The sequence below is a fragment of the Gambusia affinis genome, linkage group LG06 (assembly GCF_019740435.1).
Source record: "Gambusia affinis linkage group LG06, SWU_Gaff_1.0, whole genome shotgun sequence".
In the NCBI taxonomy this organism is placed as follows: Eukaryota; Metazoa; Chordata; class Actinopteri; order Cyprinodontiformes; family Poeciliidae; genus Gambusia; species Gambusia affinis.
In genome coordinates, this window is record NC_057873.1 from 14,394,812 (window position 1) to 14,414,653 (window position 19,842).

Sequence of the window (19,842 nt, forward strand, 5' to 3'; positions counted from 1 at the left end):
AGGGAGATTTGTAAGGATTTGGCTAGGGTCCCAGTGTATGGATATTTGCTCTTGGTATGACATTTAGTGTGACTTAAATCTCCACAAGCACACATACTCACACACGCACGCCCCCCTACACACACACGCGTGCACGCAAGCGCTCAGTCACAGATGTGCACCCACAGCCAGCATCAGCAGCTGTAGCAACACCAAGGCCCTGACAGCAGGCTTGAGGCAGAGAGTTCTGGCTGCACGTGGCACGGTGGGCCGGCCTCCTGTTACTGCTGGACAGTTTGACAGACAAACTAAGCATTCATGCTTTACTACACTGCATCCATCTGAACTCCTTAATGAGATATTACTTTCAAGAATGCATTTTTCATGGTTTTTTCCATAGTGAACATTGTAGGAATGGAGTGTAGTGTTAGGTTTCCTATCTGTCCTTTTGTGGTACTTTGAGGATGCTGTAGTCAACTTTAGACACACACACATCCCTCTGCCAACACACGCATGCAGAGTCAAGAAAACAAAACATCAAAGATAATTGATCTTTAGCAGGATTCCAGCAAAAACAATCTGTGCATGGTCACATCCTCATGCAGACATCTTAGTGAAAACCCCACATAGAGCCACTAATGTCTCTGGGCTATTTTAAGCTCAATTTAAAATTGTAGCTCCCAGGTTACTGCAGCATGAATAATAATTGTCCTATCTGAATGACATTAAAGAGTCGTACACTAAAGATTTTGCTTTTATTTGAATTACTGGCTGTTTTGCAGGTCCTCAAAAATATGAGGGATATCAGATGTGATGATTAAATCCACAAAATGGTGAAAGTCACAAATGAAATGCCAGGTTTTGAACCCGCGTGCAGTATTTGATATATAAATATTCATGTAGGGTTTACATTCGCAGAAGGGTCTCTGCAGTAAGGAGAAACTGCGGCATCATTTCCTTCATGGCCTCAGTTTATTATCTCTTTGTCTCTGCTTCTATTTCATGCTGTTTTTTTTGGGAGGGGGGAGGGGTTCTCACTGTGTCCTGCCCACAAGCCATTTGTCATCCCTGATTGTACTCTGTTTTTTTTCACCGCACTATGACTATGTTTAATGTAAAAAACTTATTTTGCTTTTTTTTTTTCTTTTATCTGCAGTTTGACTGAAAATAACTAACCTTACATACCTGTAATTTATACAGATCCATATAATCAGTGCCTTCTCATAGCACATAAAGCCCAAACAAAACATCAAGGGTTGACACCACATAAAACTACAACACAACAAAGATTATCCATGTTCATTATGGATAATGTGTACAATGTAATTTACCACCAGTATGAATCCAGTAGTTTTTGTTAGTTTATTACTTTGGGAAATCAACGTGCTGCTTCAACATGCTGACAAATTCCAAACGTGAGGTGATTGCAAGTCTAACATTAGATGCATGCCACATATATACTTCTCTGCTATAGGATATACACTCTTGCAGCTTGAGTATAGCCATAATTCTCTCAGACATAACCTGATGATAACTTTGCACAGTCCCTTGCTAGTTTATGCTGATGTCCTATCTGCACCATTTACTCACCTCAGCATTTCAAATGCTGAGAGCACCTACACTTATGTGCCCGAACCTACTTTACAAATGATTCAGCAAAATTGTTATTTGACCATTTGAAGGCATGTATTGACAATGTAATTCTTAACTATGTTACAGAAAAAATGTTTCACACAATATACCGTGGGCTGCACAGCAGCACAGTTGGAGGTGTTGCCTTGCAGCAAGAAGTACCTGGGTTTGATTCCCGGCCCGGGGTCTTTCTGCATGGATTTGCATGTTCTCCCTTTGCATGCGTCAGTTCTCTCCGGGTTCTCTGGTTTCCTCCCACAGTCCAAAAACATGACTCTAAATTCACCCTTAGGTGTGAGTGTGTGTGTGCATGGTTGTGTGTCCCATCTGTTTCTGTGTTGCCCTGCGACAGACTGGCAACCTGTCCATGGTGACCCCACCTCTCACCCAGAACGTTAGCTGAAGATAGGCACCAGCAACCTTCCTGACTCCACTAAGGGACAAGGATGTAGAGAAAATGGATGGATGGATGGATGGATGGATGGATGGATGGATGATTTCTATATATATTTAGAGCCATAGAGAGGCCACATTTCATAACAAGGTAAGGAAGAGTATCCATCAGCTTTGCGTTGTACAGAGGTGCCATTGGCATTTAAGTGAAAATGTTTTAATTTTAATTAGTTGTCCAGATGCTTTTCAAAAATGGACAGTGGAAATATGGAAATGACTAAAAAGAAAAGCTAAATAGGTTTTCATAATAGTAGTAAGTCACAACACCAGGTTGTGCTGTGAAATGGTGTAAATTCAGGTGGCAAATTGAGACAATGTCTCTATGATGACAGTTTCTATGCTGAAAATTGCATTAAGCTTTTACAGGAACAAATGCTGCCTTCAAAACCAGGACAGCCATGCATTTTTCAAGAAGACAATGTGAAACCGCAGTCAGCGCACATTACAAAGGGATGGTTGGGGACAAAAAGGTTGAACTTCTCTGCCTGTTTTGTTCTGACCTGTCACTGATCAAGATGTGTGCATATTTTCTAAGCAATAAGAAATGCATTTGGCAGCACATTTGCAGAACATTTGAAAATATACAATCTGAAAAGGTTGACTTCTGTTTTAGATGAGAACCTACAACATTTTAGAGTATTAAACAGTTTGCTATGACAACTGTATTCTGCAATAAAACCTACATGCTGAGTATTTTGAGTTTATGGTTTCTAAATATAAAACTCATTGCAGTTTTTGTTTGATTTAAGTTAGTTTACATTTTCATCACCATCCTACCTTTCTTGTATTTCAAAATGGGTGTAGAACAGCTCCAGTTTGAATAAGTGAGCTGCAATGACAATTCATCTTATACTGATTATTAAACCTTGATAATGTCATAGAGTGAGAGGGAATATTTACTCCTTTTGGTTTTTGTTTGCTTTGTTTTTAGTGGACTGGACACTGCATTTGTGGTTGGCAATGTGTGCATCTCTGTAAGAGATGTATGATTCTCACAATAATGTTACATCAACTTGTTTGATCAAAACAATAGAGCCATTTAGCCATTAAGCATGTTGAAAAGAACACTGAGGACCCACTCTCCTGCCCTTTAATAAATCCGGGACGTTGCTCTACACACAGGAAAGAGAGCTTTTTGTTGACAAAAGTCTGCTCAGTGTATGTCAGCCAAATCTGGACTTCTGCTTGTGTAGTAATATTTGCATTTTTGGCTAGAAGCGCTGTTCACGTCAGGTGAACCCATGCGGAAATTATTTTGGCCTTTAGTTGCTCAACTATTTCATTTTTTACATCTTTTGTCTTCACACTCTGTCAGCCCTCTGTGTTGTCCCCTTATGCCTGTAGGTCCCCTGCAGATGGCAGTGACTGTGCCCGGTCCCATGGGACTAAATGTCCCACAGTTGCTTAATTCTGCTGCCCGTTTCCTGTTTCCTCCTGCTCCCTCTCTTGATCATTTTAAATCCCCTCGCCATACTGACATTGCTTTTGAATTTTAATCAGTGTGTTAAATTATATCTGCTTTAAGAAAACGGGTTTTGGCAGCCTTAGGCAGTAGGTCACAACTTCCAATGTGAGTCCAAAAATTGTCACAGGTTTGCCAGTGTCAGGTCCTCTTAGACCGAGGATGAGTATTTTAATTTAATTTGTGCCTGTGAGACTAGATTTAAATAGATAAAATAAACGCCTTGACATACTTTATCTATGATCCGCTGGTCTCCGTTTGCCAGGCAGTTTTTCTTAAAATAAATTCTTACAAGCTGTTGCACAGTAAAGTATGCTTAAATTCTGTTGCTTTGTAGATGACTAATCGTGTGTGAGGATGTTTTATGCAGCAGCACTGGCCCCTTACAAACACACAAACACACTCCTCCAGCTCTTTCGTTTTCCCTGTCGCTGAAAACAGTTTGCGTGCACATGAATGGCTTGACACGCTGTCATGGTAACTGCACGCCCCACACTGTCGGCCTGACAGACATTTCCGACCCAGCCAGGTGTCACCATAATGATGTTGCTGTGGCGACGCTGTAAATAACGTAACATTTTCCTAAAAAGATGCAAAAAAAGCTATGCCATAAGATTTTTTTTTTTCTTTTTGGAGTGTGATCTGTTTGCTTCTACACAAGACTGAGTTGGGAAAAGGTCTTTTGTGGTAAATTTATGACCATGCTGGGATTCTAGTAGCCTACTTTACACTGCAGTGCAAAAAGTGTGCGCATGCCCTAGAACTTTTTGACATCATATCAAAATTTACTCACATTTTATACATAACTCAACATAAAGTAGTGTATAATAACATGTTTTTCAAAAACAATTTACAAATCCAAAAAGTGTGGTTACACAAGTTTATGCATTCACCCCTTATTAAGTAAAGTTTGTGGAACTTCATTTTGCTGCAGTAAGAGCTAGATGTCTGTCACTTGTTGCTAGCAGCTTTGTACATCTACAGACTAATGATTTTTTGTTTTGTTTTGAAAAATAACTCAAGCTCAGTCACATTTGGCAAGTCCATCTGTCATTTTTCAAGTCTTGCCGCAGACCCCCAATTTAGTTAACTTTGAACTTTGACAGGAATTTTATAAAACTTTAATACTCTTTGAACCAACCAGTTTGTATGCTTCAAAATCAACTCTGATCAACTTCCCTGCCCCTCGTTCAGAAAAGCATTCCCACCACCTGACACTGCCATGGTGTATTTGGCAACAATTGTATTCTTCAACGCATAGAGCACTGTATGTCGACAAAAACGTTTGGTCTCATCTACCACATGACTTGCCTCGTGTGTTCTTTCATCTTTATCAGAGTGAAAGGGGCTAAAACCATAAGGATTTTTCAGATTTGTAAAAAAAAAAATCCATCTATTATCTTTCTTCCATTTCACAACTAAACACTACTTTGCGTTGGTCTTGTGTATCTCATAAGATGCCAATAAAATAAAATTAGCTTGGTGGGAGCAATGTGGCAAAAGCGCAGGAAGTATGTGCAGTTGTGCAGTCACTGTAGTCTACAATGCCAATTGTATGAAATTGTGGTCAGTTTGACCATTAGCGTGTCCCCTCGTACAACAACAGTGAGAACAGAGGACCCCTAAGTAGGTCAGTTGCTTGTTTGAGGCTGGGCAGGCTTATCTGGGCACACAGTGGTTCGGCTCAGTGGTCCAGCTTCCTTTGTTCCACAGAGCGACTCCGCTGAGGGCTCCCACAGAAGCCGCCAGCATCCTCACGGTCCTGGGGTCAAGCTTCAAAAGCAGCACTGCTAAGAGTTCTGGTTGCTTCCGTAAAGATCTGAAGAGGTGATTACTCTGTGTTATAATTGCTATGTGTGAGTGGGTGGACTTAATAGATCAGCCGTAAGTTGTCCTTTCTGGCATGTTTGAATAACCACTGGGTGTTGTTTTGTAGCTTTTTTTTAATTTTGAAGATGTTTGGTCAGAATTTTTTGAGTAGTATACAGTAACAATTTCTGTCATTTTAACGTGCATTAATTTTGTTGATTCTTCACAATTAGGAAGTTTGCCTAACTTGTTGGCAAGTTTGTAAAACAGACTTTAACTGGTTGCAGGATTTTAAAAGTTACCACAGTTTAGTGCAATGTTTTGTTCAAAACATTTTTAAATTAGTAATTAACATTCACAACTCTAGCACTTATGTAACAGGTCTGTTGACTAAGTTGTTTGCTGTTGGCATAAGATCATGAGGCAGAAAGCATGCAGTATTTGTTACTCAAAAACAAAATTAGATGCCCTTTAGCAACTGTCGCCTGTCACGGATCAATCATATCACTGACATTTATTTAATTATTCATTTTATTTATTTAAAATTGCATTAAAATAATTACAATAAAAAAACTTAATTTGTTTTGCTGCCAAGCTCTGCATAATAATATTTTTTGCTTGTTTGCTATTTTGTTCCAGCCTTATTTGTGGGAATTATTATTTATGTGGTTTCAAGATAACACTGGGTCTTATTCAGGCCTACGTTTTTTGTATTTCAAGACTTTTAAAGATAAATAAACATCTATCTTACTTGAGTGGTATATTTTCTTGCCTTCCCTACGTTGAAGAGTGGCTAAATTAAAACTCTCTGCCACTTCACCTATATGCTGCAGCGAAACAGGAAGTTGTGGGTCTGTAAAAATTAAAAGTTCGTACTATTTAAGTGCGGTCACCTTAAAATTAAAAGTTGCAAACTGCAATTAGAAACCTGTAACTGTGGGGGGAATATTTATTCATGAACTGATGTGAGACTTTAACTCACTTTGAGAAAACAGCTAAATATTAATAATGTAATGTCAGATTCCTAAAGATGAGTTTTTGTTTCAATTAAACTTCTACTCTCCGTTTGCTGCTTGACTCACAATATGCATCAAATATCCTGAGTTGTGTCCATGTGTGTGTCTCTGTGAGACCATGAATTGTGTTTACCGCAAAGACTTGGACCTCCTTTCAGTGTGATTTAGAACAAGCTTTGAATGTAAGGTGACCTGGATGCCAATGATGTCAGCCCCTCCATTCATGAAACACATGAATAATTGAGGTAGCCCAGCCTCGATGTACCGGCTCCGAGTTGAGGTGGAATGCAAAGTGAAAGCCATCTCTTCTCTCATTTGCTCTGTCTGCGTCTCTCACCATCTCTCCCTCTCTTTTTCTCCCTTACCTCGCTTTGCATGTTCTCAGTCTCTGACTATGTGCTGTCGTGTGCAGCCGTGAATTCTTCAAAGCAGCAGCAGAAATCGCGAGATAAGGGGTCGGTTGGGCTCTAAGGAAAACAGTAAACAGGCAGACGATCCAGAAGCTGGAGGCTCAAAGGAGGAAGAGATGGAAAAGGAAAGCGATAGCTCATTACGGCAGAAATAGACAAAGAAGAGTAAATGAAATCAAAAGATAGAAACGGAGTGTGAAATCCAGCCTCAGAGTCCATCTGTTGGGATCTCTTCCTCTGATGTACCTGCTTCCTTGCGCTTTTCCTCTCATCCTGACATGCTCCGGAACTCGCCCATCATTCCTTTTCGCTCTCCCCTCCCTGCTCTACCCCCCCCGTCTCCTTTTCTTCTTCCTGTGCATCATCCAATGCTCCGGCTGTATGAATGAAGCCGTTTGAAAGGAGCTCGTTGCTGCTGAGCGACTCTCTACATGGCTACAAGCAGGTTAGTGCTGCCTGTTTACCTGTCTGCATTCAGTCTCAGTTAAGCAGTGGCTGCTTGTGCATTGATTAGCTTCCCTGTCTGGAAAGATCAACATGTACTATTTAGGAAGTGAGTTCAGGGAGAGGTAGTGGGGGACAGCTGCATCGCAGACCACCGGTGTCTCTTCTTTGGCAGGTGGTGTTAAGGGCGATGTAAGCTGGTTATTAGGAGATCAGAGCTGGCCAGGGAAGATCAGTGGCCCTAAGCCTGCTGGAGAAAATCTCCCCGCTTTGCCTTTTCCAGCTCCTCTCTCTCTCTCTCTCTCTCTCTCTCTTTCTTTCTCCATTATCTATCCGGCTACCTTTCTTCTTTTTTACACCTCGTGAGAAAACACAGCGCGCGGTCCGCGGGATGATCCGCTGGGTGAACAGCTCATTACAGGGAGTTGCCTACGAGGACATGGTCGCATTCGAGTGTGTGACGGCGGCTAACCGGGGCTGCTACGGCGAGGTTCTCAGAGATTGTGATTTTCACCAAGGGTATGACGTTCCCTCACGTGCTTGTTAGAGGCTGCCTGTGTGTGAGGAGAATGAATGGGTGGAGTGGGATGGGCTTGGTTATATAATTTGACCTGCTCTTGCATTTATTTAAATGAAGAGGTGATTTAGTAATAATCCAGACGATGTTGCAAATTTGATCCACTTACTGAGACCGAGTGAGGCGTGATGTGTTTCTGCAATATGTAGGCGAATGTCCTGTGCGTCCACGTTGATGTCTGCCCCCGTGCTGCATGATGCATTTCTGTGTGAGCATGCTCATGGCGAACCTCGTGGTTCTTTTCAAACTGGTGTAGAGCTGAACGACAAGTGCCAGATGGGTATTTTCCAGGATCAGCAAAACTGTGAAAACAACTGGGGGCCCTCGGAAAGGCCCGGAACTCTGTTCCATTGTGAAGCCGAACGTTTGGACAGACTGAGCCGGCAGGATTTAGGGCTTTACAGCCTATTTAATGAAAAGACTGTTACAAAGTGGAACGTTGTTTTTCCCTTTTTGTTTAGGTTTGTTTGTTAGAACTTGACCCTTTTAATGACTCAAACATGCCAGAAATCTTTCTGACTGAAAGCTTGAAGATTCCTCTGTAAAAATCTGGGGTTAGTACGCCAGATTTTGGGACCCAAGTCAATCACACTGTGTTAAAGGATGTGTCAGGACCAGTATGCCAGTACACCCTTAGCAAGAATTTGCTCACCCAAGTTAGGAAAAATTAATACATATTGATAGTTCATGGCATAATCACTATGAGCTATGTTTAGAATTAGTTCAAAATTAATTCTTGTTAGGGTTTGGTTTGGCTCATACAGATTGTCGTTTGTGGTATTGGTACTCTAGGGTTTGCAATTTTGTGTATATGTTTAATTATTTCCTATTTTCTGTTTACTCAAATAGTATAATCAATTCCTAAAACAGTTGCTGTCATCCACAAATGTTAATGGTGTTTTTGTTGTTGGAAAACAAAATGGGGTCAATTCTGACTCACAATCAGTTCAGATAATGCCTGTGACCGGTAAATGGACTGAATTTACCAGTTATACTAACCACTCAAAGCACTTTAAACTAGAGCCATTTACCTTCGCAAACCCACACAACTTGGGGTTTAAGTGCCTTGCCAACATCGACATGTGGCAGGAGGAAACTGCCTACAAGCTGCAACCTTCCGATTCCAAGATAATTACTCTACTCACTGAGCCACAGTGGCCCAATTTTGGCAATTTAATTGCCTCACAACAGCTAACAAAATTGTTGTGTAAATTAAAGTCACTTGGCCCGTTATTCCGGCTATACCTACTTGCATAATTGAGAGAGAAGTAAGAAGAAAAACAACACATTAAGCTGCAACTTCATTTCTTTGTCTTTGCTGCAAACCCATCTAGAGACCCCTGATTGACAAAAAGAACCTAAAGATTTTGGGAGATCCATTTATTATTGTTATTTGATTATTAGGTTACAACTCTTTATTTGTTTTTTTTTTGTTTCAGTTTCAGTCTCGAAACATTGCTCTAACATATATTAACATCTTTAAAAAAAGCTATTCCTGTATACACATCACCTAAGATGAGCATAGCTTCTTTTATTTGGCTCAATACATCAACACATAAAGCATTAGTCTGCAGTAACCTCAAAACTTGCTCTTACTGACGTATTCATTTGACTCACTAGGCTAATCTTACTGTGTCTTTATATGACTCACTGATAATTTGTCTTAAAATGGTGCTCATTTCAGGTCAATCCTAAGTGAACAAGAAGTTTGGAAAAATTTATCCTGATTCGTGAAAAAGCCCAATTTGCCTTGACATTCAATAATGACAAATGTTTGAATTAAAATCTGAATACCTTTCTAGTACTATGCAAATCTAAGTCTGTTCCCCTCTGACTGTGAAAATTGCTTTAAAAGAAGAACACTTAGGCAGTGAGAGAAAATTCAGATTTGTTAGCTCAACAAAAACTTGAACACAAATAGTACAGCTACTGAGAAATAGTTTTAGTCAGGGGCCCCAGTACCAGTCATTGAAAATCCCTTGATTTGTACCTGGAGTGAATACAAGACAATAGATCAAGACAACTTCATTATGAGTCTGGTGGCACCATTGAAGAAAGTGAAAAAATACACTGCTCCCAAATGATGCAGTGTGTATTGCAAAGCTTGGGAGTTTATTACTGTGGAAATATGAAGCAAGTCAGGGAGCACAACATAATCTCTGTATGATTATGTCAGGTTTATGATCCACAAGGACAGCTGATTCAATGGAAAGAGTAATCATTGGGCAGTTTAAAGGTTATTAGTCACGGCCTAGCTTACATGTTGATCACTGACTCTGAACCTCAACTTTCTTATGTGTATGTGTATTTCAGTATGTGTATTTTAAGAATGAGTGAATGTGACTTGTGCTGTAAAACAAGGTTTGTGTTGTGGGTATTACTAGAAAACTGCTACGTCAATTTTAATTTCTAGAAACTGCATGTTTTTTGTGAAGATTACATTTGATTAAATCCTTAAATTGTTGCCATCAGTGTTTTGGCAGAGAACATCTGCTCCAATTATGCAGAGCTACTATTACTACTACACTCTCATAAAATGCAGAGTTTAACAGGAAAAGAAAAGGCTAAACCCTAAACCATGAACAAAAGCTTTCAATTAAGATGTCTGTATACCTATGATCACAAGATATAAACTATTTCTGAAAGAACAAAACTCCTGACACAAGTACGTGCATTGAGCTTCCTGTAGGGATATTTCTTTAACCCCTTTACCTGCGGCCAGGTAAAGGGATATCTTTGTTTTCCTACTGTACCCGTTACTCCCACAACCCAACCTCATAAGCGGAAGACAGTGTACTGTATGAATGGGTGGAGGTTAAAGAGCTTTTTTACTTGTTACTCTTTTGTCTTTAAGTTCTATAAAACTACTTACTATATTTCAGAAATCTACTATCAATAGATTCCTGTCTGGCCTGTTTTGTTTCTTTTTGTAAAAATAGGTCACAAAATAAGGTCACTTGTGTTTTCACGTAATGTGTTTTCTAAAAACACCAGTCTACAACACCTAAAATGTTACATTTAATTACTGAATGAATCTTCTTCTTTTGTGTTAATCTATCAGTAACAAGTAATTGTGGACTCTGTCTGTCTATCTCTGTTGCCATAGTGATACCAGTTCAATTCTGCGCTTCATTTGGTCATTGTTAGCATTTGTTTCACACACTAAGTGGCATTCTGTTATTAAAACCACCAATTCCCTCAGGTCAGTTAGTTATTGCACCTCTAGACCTCTAAAGCACATAGGAGTGCTGCTTAATAGGTTTTCTAAGTGTCACTGCTTTTAATTTTGCAGGAAGCAAACAAGTAATGACATTTATGTCATTTTTTTTATTGCTACATGTAGGTGCTGCACTGAGGAAGCTATGTACAGTTTTAATAGCTTCAGAACATCCTATTTATTTGTTATTATCATCCCCCCCTTTACTTGTCCAGAGAAAAACCTAAAAAAAAAAAACTCAGGTAGTCAGTGTTTTTGTTTCCTGCAACAGTTCGTAGCAAAGCCTTTGTGATAGATGCTTTTGTCTGCGCTGTTGCAGGCTAGTGTCAGCATCATGTTCGCTCTCTCCACACTTACCTTGCTGGTTCAAAGAGCAAACTGTTGTGTGAATGACTGATCGGGTTGAGTCATTCATATGCTGATGACGGATCTGTGTTTCCATTGTTTGCTGCCATGTATCTGGAAAAGAGAGGTGATCTGTAAATTTCTCTCCTGCTCAAAATCAAGTGGGTGTTTCTGTGCCGGAGGACGCGTGTCTGTCAGCATGAGAGGAAAGAATTACGAGTGTTTTGTTAGTTATAACCCAAAGTGCACAGTTGAACCAGCAAAAAGGTGCTTTAATTGTCACATTTATTTAAATATATCCTTTTATTTTGTATTTTGTATTTATTTTTTTATTTTAAAGTATATCAAAACTAAAATTTGACATTAGCCTTCACAAATTAATTTTCTGCAGAAAGACATTTTATAGATCAAAGCGTTGTCAAGACGTTCTCTAGGGCAGAGCTTAAGATGCGATACATATCTAAACCTAGCTTCGAAGTTTGACTCAACTTGCATATGATATGTAATTTTTTGAAATCCCACTCATTCTTCTTGCTCAGACATTCTTGCATCATGAGTTTAAGATAAACAAATGGTCTTAGCAGTAATTGTGTTGTGGTAGATGATATAAGCCACTAATGCAGAAGTTATTGTAAGAAATTATTAACACTATCTGAGATGTATAAATAAATGCTCATCGGGAATGGAGAGATACCCTTAACCCTTCAAAAGCCCAATTAATTAATTATTAATTTTTTAAATTTTAACAGTTGACATGTTTGCAAAGTGTTATACTGGTTTTGCTCTTAACATGTGTCCTCGTATTTACAGGCATGTCTGTGGAAACTATTTGTAATATACAGTAAAAAAAAAATCTTTGAGTAGGAATCAGTAAGTTTATATAGTATGTATTTTATAAATATCTTATTTGAGCTCTCTATGTCTTTGTGTCCTCGAAGTCCATGAGCCTTCTGCAGACCGTAATAGTCAGACAGGAGATGTCAGCTCTCCTCCTGATAATTCAGGGTTCTGATCTGCACTGAAGTTGTGCAGATCAGTAATTCATGACCAGTCACAGCAGCCACTAGTCAACAATGATGTAAAGGGTTGCATAATACCATGCCAAGAAGCTGGGTCCTGGCAGCCCTGCTGTCACACAGATCACTTACAGTGCCTTTTTTGTTAGATTCTCTCTGGATCTGGACGACTTCTTGCTAAGCTATAGCTGCACTTGATTTTAGGTGCCTGTTAAACAGAGACATTGTTGAATTGCAGATGGTAACCTTTCAGTTTTTTATGGATCATAACCATGCATGTTTTAAGACAAACATCTTCACATATCCAAAATCAGGAAGACTTTCTATTTTATATGATTTGTCTTTAACAGAAACACAGTGGAATGTTGTGCCAAGTCTTTTGATTGGTGAAGGACTCACATTTATCTGTAGTAGTGAGAAGAAGTCTTAGGTTTGTCTTGTTAATGTTTTTCTCAGCTTTTTTCCTGCACAGCTGTTGTTGTTGTCTTCTTTTTTCTGCTTAGATCCCATTAGCATGGTTAGTACACAGCTCCTCAAGCCTATTAAGCTTAAAGTGATGTGTAGTAAGTCAGGTGAAAATGCTGTTTGTTTTAGATCTGATTTTGGGTGAGCGTTAGTATTGATTCACTCTGATTTACAAAGTTCTGATTTTGATCTGCTACTGGAGTCGATATTAGTCTGGTTGGGTATATTTAACTTATAAAGCAAAGTGAGAGACAATGGAGGAAAAACTATACATTTTGGAAGTTGAGAACAGCAGAATTTTATGACACCACTCACCCTTTTTTGCAATTTATGTCTCAAATTTCCCACGTATGCTTCTCTAAGCACTTCTAGGGTTTGCAGCAGAGCAGAGACACAGAATAAATCAGAGTCTGCAGCTCCTCCAGAGGCACTTTGGGCCTGCTGGCTGCTATTCTGATGAATGCTCTCCCTTCTCATCCTGTGACTTTTCGTTTCAAATGAAACCATGTATTCTTTCGGTCGCTTCACAGTTATATGCTACCTTGAGTTGGCCTATTAATGTTTTTAATTGTGAAAGGACAATTTATAATGGTATGCATACTTTTTCTACAAAAAATAGACAATAAATAAACATTATATAAACAGATTTTTTTGTCTTTTTGTTTTTCAGCACTGCCAGTAACTCAAACAAGAGCTCGCCCACCTGCTCACCAGTCCTGCGTAAACGTTCGCGCTCTCCCACACCACAGAGCCAGGAGGGTGAGAACATGGTGGAGAAGGGTTCAGACCACTCCTCCGACAAGTCCCCCTCCACACCTGAGCAGGTCGTCCAGAGAACATACTCTGTGCAGTCGGCGCGAAGTGGTGGAAAGAACTCCAAGGTGAGTCCTGGGGACAGATTCCTGTTAGTTTAACATCGTTTCTCAACAGATGAACATGTCAAATGGCTCAACAAGTAGAAATTTCTGCACTTCCCCCCCATCTTCAACAACCTGTAAACCCATTTTAAGCTCAATTACAAAGAGTGAATGAAAGTCTTTAAATAGTAGTACATTTTATGCGCCAGTATGTTGTCTTAACAATAAGAACAGAATCTACCTTGGCTGTAGACTACTATACTCTCTAAGCAGCAGTTTGTTTTGTTTTTTTCCATTTTAGTGTAAAGAGTGTATATTTGCTCTATATTTCCAACAGCCCACCAAATCATTGATTTCAAGCACTCTATCAAATCAATATCAAATCAAACTTTATTTGTATAGCACATTTCAGCAGCAAGGCATTTCAAAGTGCTTTACATCAAATCAAACACAAAAACACAATGCAACATAGAATCAACAACAAAAACACAACATCAAGTCAGATTCCGTCAATAAATTTGCAATTGATTACGTTTCAAATACAACTCTAAACAAGTGGGTTTTTAGTTGAGATTTAAAGGAAGTCAGTGTTTCAGCTGTTTTACAGTTTTCTGGAAGTTTGTTCCAGATTTTTGGTGCATAGATGCTAAATGCCGCTTCTCCTAGTTTGGTTCTGGTTCTGGGGATGCAGAGCAGACCAGAACCAGAAGACCTGAGAGGTCTGGAAGGTTGATACAACAACAGCAAATCTTTAATGTATTGTGGTGCTAAACCATTCAGTGATTTATAAACAAACAACAGTATTTTAAAGTCTATTCTTTGAGCGACAGGGAGCCAGTGGAGAGACTTTAAAACTGGTGTTATGTGCTCTATCTTCCTGGTTTTAGTGAGAACACGAGCAGCAGCATTCTGGATCAGCTGCAGCTGTTTGATTGATTTGTTGGACAGACCTGTGAAGACGCCGTTACAATAATCAATACGACTGAAGATAAACGCATGGATGACTTTCTCTATATCTGGCTGAGACATTAGTCCTTTAATCCTCTAGTCACTTGCATGGCCACAAAAGGATAACACTTTCATATGCAGACTGCTTCTACAAGCCTTTTAAAGGAATGGGTCACTCTCAGGAGCCCTGTGAGTTCCAGTGTGTTAGGGTACAACCAGTGCAACCTGGTTCGAACAAATTCAGTCATGAAATCTCCTCGCTACTAAATAGTCTGATATCAACGGTTAGTGATAACAATTTGAAGTAATTAGAGTAAAACATCAAATTAGCTACAAAGTGGTAGACCACATAAAACCTCAGTGTGGGATCATCAGATGCTGAAGCTCATTGTGTGCAGATGTAACCAGCTTTCTTCATAGTCAGTAATTATAGATATCTAAACTGCTTGAGGTCTTCTGATTAGTTCAGTAATGCACTGTAGAAAGTTTCATGGAATGGGATTCCACGGTAGAGCAGATGCACCTAAGCCATACATCACCAACTCCATTAGTGTCAGTGGTGTAAAATAAACCACCACTGGGATCCAGAGCATGGAGACATGTTCTCTGGAGTGATGAGTCCTACCTTTCTGTGTAGCAATCCAATGCATCTGTCTGGGTTTCTCGGTTACCAGAACAACACTTTTATGACTGGATTTTACCAAGTGTAGCGTTTGGTTCAGAAGAGGTTATGGTGTGGGCTTGTATTTCAGGAGCTGGACTTAGACCATCAGTTACAGTGAGAGGGGCTCTTGCTTGTCCAGCACACTGAGACATTTTGGACAGATTCATCCTCTTAAATTTGTGTAAGCAGTATGTGGATGGCTCCTTCCTGTTTCATTATGATTCCATTATGATTTACATTTGGCTGGCCTATGCAAGTTATCTGTGATGTTTCTTTTTGTAATGGTTGTAATATTGTGATTTTACTGTGAATTTTGTGGTGTGGGCCCTAGAAAGAATAGTCTCTGCTATTATAGGGGCCTTAATAAGCTTAGCTCAAAGAAAAACATATTCCTGATCTCACCTGTATAGAGCACCCCATGGATTAAGAATAAACACTACTGTGAGGATTAAATGTTTTTTGCAGCAATAAAAATGTTGATTCATTCATTCAAGCTTTTTATATCTGTTTAACACAAAGCAGCTTTACTGGGGCTTGTCCAGATTTTCAACTCTCAAGGGTTGAAAGAAAGTGAAGTTAAAAAGAAGGTTTCAATATGTCTACGAATTTCTATCAAGCACTTTCTCTTGAGGAGTATGACACAGAATAGTACTGCCGCCAGTGCAGACCTAGCTCAATATTTGCAGCTGTTTTCTTATAGTGCAGTGAAGAGTTTTGGACAATATCCTTGTCTCGGGGGACATTATCCTGTGCAAAAAAAAAAAAAAACGCCAACAAGGTCAGGCTTAAATCCTCTTGGATTCGTGCACAGTTATTGTCTATCTGCAGAATCATTGGTCCTAAGAAGAAAGGCTACCATCGATCCTTTGTGTTGCCAGAAGTGGTGCATGTTGATGGAGTATGTTTTTGATGTTGTATTTCCTCAAAGGAAGAGGGATTTAGTCACAGTTTGACTTCAGAAAACACCATGAATAAAAAGTAGTATCAAGACATCCTTGAAGGAACAAGTTCAAAAGAGTAAGAAAAAAATGTAGACGATACAAAGTGGTACTTTCTGTCTTATTTACATAATTCTGCAAATGCGTTAACAGACATCCATGGTCATGCTGTGTGTTTTCTCATTGTACCTTTAAATTCTAAACATAATTCATCCATCTTGACCTCATACGTCCCTGATGCTAGAAATCACTCTCTGGTTGTTTTCTTTAAATTGTTGTTGCCTCTTCAACACAATGTGCTTCTTCTCTCTTCGCCTCTGTGCTGCTGCTCCATGTCACATGATAACATGTTTCATCTGATAAATACTGCTCACCTCTTCTGTTGTTTCTTTCTGCTTTCTTTTTCTTTTCTTTTTTTTTTGCTTACATTTTTCTATCTGATTTTGCTTTGTTCTTCTCTTGTTTGCATGCTAGTCTCACAAGCGACTTTCCAAAGTAAGCATTACTCTTTTTTCTGTCTCTCCAACTTTTCTATGCCCATTCCTACACCACTTGTGTTGTATGACGTCTTGTGAAAATGTCTAGTGTTTCACCTCTTTATCTTTAACCCATGTTGTATGTCCATAACTGTAGCAGGGGAACTTTGCATTTTCCTCTGTTTGATGCTGAACGTTCCTTTGTTTATCACTGTATGGAAATTTTGCAATTGTCTTATGCTGTTTAATATATCTTTAGCATTTGGAATGTAAATTGGAAGTTTCAGTATTTCTCGGTCAGTCTGCGTTTTCATGCTAATTCAATTGTAAATTTAATTGTAAGAGAAAAACAGTAATATAATCAATTTTTGCACAGAAAGTAGAATTTTAAATATTTTTTAGATCCACAGTATAAGTTTCTCCAAATCCCTTTTCTTCTCCATCCATTGTTTTGCAGTTTTTCTTTACCTCTCTTGACTCACTTAAATCTCTCTTACCCTTTTGGTAATTAAAGCTGAATAACTCCTTTACCATATAAATATTGACCCTCCAAATCAACATATTTATTAAGAATCTATTACATCACGTGTGAAGCCATCCTGTTTCCTCAGGATGGTTTTCAATAGCATATTGTTGAAAAATCTGTCTTGAAAAGGTACAAAAAACATGTTATATTTCAGTATGTTCAGACACTTTGAACTTTTTCCCATTTGATTGTGCAACAGTCATAAACTTTAGCAATTTCTTATGGATCTTATTGAGCAGATCAAAACAAAGTGTCAAATAAGTGTGACCTGCTGGGAGAATGATACTTTTGCTCATGCAAGTATGGGATGAATTACTTAACAGTTTCCTGGTGTCAATAACACGATGTTGCCATGTTTAACACTTGGAAGAATGTGTTTAGATTTATGTGCAATCCTCCCCGAAAGGTCAAGTCTTGGTAGGTCTGCAGTGTCTTACGCTTTCTAATATTAGATCGTGTATTGAAGGTCCATGAAGTTTTCAAAGCTTGGATCTTTTGCTAGTTAAGAAACAATCATTTCACTCAAGAAACCTTTCACATAACATTGTACTATTCATATTTGTATTGAAATTAGGTGTCCTGCTAATATTGGTCATTACAGTCTGTTTGTGACCGTGCACACATACACACACACACACACACACATACACCACACGTGTTAACACATATTAATTTTCTGTGCTACGGTCAAAAGCTGTGTTGTTGCAATACCCCAACTAAAACCTCTTTGGGCCACTGTGGTCACATGACCCATGAAAGCGTGAGGTCATCCTGGCAACGTGAGCCTGATCACCCTAACCCTAATGCAATCCAAATGAGAGTGCATTCAGCCTGTGCCTCACCATGAGAATGGATTAATGATGACAGGAGTGACAGTGGTGCTGCAAAAAATCAATCAGGCTTCTCATGTAACGGCACCAGCTACATGAACAGTCAAATTTAGTTATGCGCACAGATTTTTCTGCGTCGACCAGGGCTTTTTCTTTCTTTTCAGTTGTAGTTACTATCCGGAGAGTTGGATAAAAAACTTTAAATCTAACCTTTTACTTTCCCATCTTCCATGTCTGTCTGTGTCCATCCTACTCACTGCTTTGGTTAACTTCTGGTTTTCTCTGTAATTTCCTTTCAGTATGACAGACTTAATCTGATTAAAGTAAGGATTTTATCTTTCTTCACCTGACCTGCTAAAAAACCCTGCTGTCCTTTTAATAAATCCCTCAGCCCAACTCTTTCTTTGTAGTGTAGCTCTGTCTACAAAGACTTCCCTTTGACAGTGTCACTCCTTTCTGTCTTTTCCAGAGCTTCCTATCACCTTTGAAATGCTAACTATTAGAAATAGCATTAGCACCTTGTGGTTATCCAGTTTTTTTTCCAGTCTTAGAGAAAGAAAACTTCTTAACACTCCCCCAAAGACTACTTATTTTCAGTTTAAAATTTTTAATGTGCTCACCTGTAAACTTTACAAGCAACTACTACCAAGAAGCAGGAAAGAACATTGTAATTTTTCTATCAACACAGGTGAAACTAGGACGAATGTTTATAGCATTCTAACAGAGTAGAACAAAAAATATGTTGAGCCATAGCTAAAACCAAATCGCCACTTGTTCATGTTTCCACACAAAGCAGTACTTTTAGTGCCACACATCCAGCTGATAAGGGAAAATAGCACTTGAATAATCCATCAAAGTATTACTTTAAAATGAAGGTAAACCCCAATGATTCACCAAACTGGTTTTCCCCGATAGTACTAATTTCCAATTTTCTTTGTGGACTGACCAGCCAATACTAATTATGTCTGATTTTAATTGGATTTTCTAAAAACTCTAACACATAAAAGAGAAAAAGGGACAAGTTCTTTGATAGCGGTAATAGTTTTGACCTGAACTAAAGTAATTACACAGTAACCACACAAAATGTGGCTCAAAGTGCATACGGTTGGTGTGTTACTGCAGAAGAAAATGGTGGAAATTCTCAGCTTTGGTACATATAATGAATGAAGACAAAGATGGTCAGTATTTAATCTCCCCATTAATAATCAAAGCTGACGAAGGAGAGAAAAATGCGGTTTTCAATCAAGACAGGTGCATTTCTATTAAAAACCAAAGATACCTACATAAATATTATTGTATTGATCATCATTATAACAAAAGAAATTTGATTGTTACAGTTGTTTGAGCTTCATTTTCACTGTCGGTTTTATGAGAGCATCACTTAAAAAATCTATTTAAATAATGTAATTAATTGGAATTACCATGTGCTTTTTAGTTTCGTAATCGCACTACTTTATGTAGCTGGTGTAATGAAGTAAGCAATTTGATAATCAATCACTTTAACACTATTCAGCACTGATAAATATATGGCAGAAAAAGATTTTTGAAGATATTTTATATATATATATATATATATATATATATATATATATATATATATATTTAGATATTTTTTAATCATAATTTTTGTCATTGAAATAAACAGCACAAAATATATTTGCATAAAATTTATCTTCACCCATTCCTATCGTACAACTTTTGTACAACATGCTGTATCCAGTGCCAAGAAATACAGTGTTATTGTGTTATCAACACATCGGTTATGGATTTTTTTGCCA

At 38.6% G+C, this 19,842-nt stretch overlaps 1 protein-coding gene across 13 annotated transcripts in view; it reads left to right on the forward strand.

Moving 5' to 3' along the window:
* gramd1bb (GRAM domain containing 1Bb) overlaps window positions 1-19,842 on the forward strand; it is a 109,803-nt gene that overhangs the window by 64,252 nt on the left and 25,709 nt on the right. For 9 of the 13 annotated variants that reach the window (XM_044118470.1, XM_044118471.1, XM_044118473.1 and 6 more), the window contains 2 exons: window positions 13,496-13,706; window positions 16,707-16,727. In XM_044118470.1, the coding sequence (XP_043974405.1) occupies window positions 13,496-13,706; window positions 16,707-16,727 (232 nt within the window). Of the gene's footprint in view, window positions 1-6,956; window positions 7,207-13,495; window positions 13,707-16,706; window positions 16,728-19,842 lie in introns of those variants that run through there. The other 4 variants (XM_044118472.1, XM_044118474.1, XM_044118475.1 and 1 more) reach the window with 2 other exon arrangements.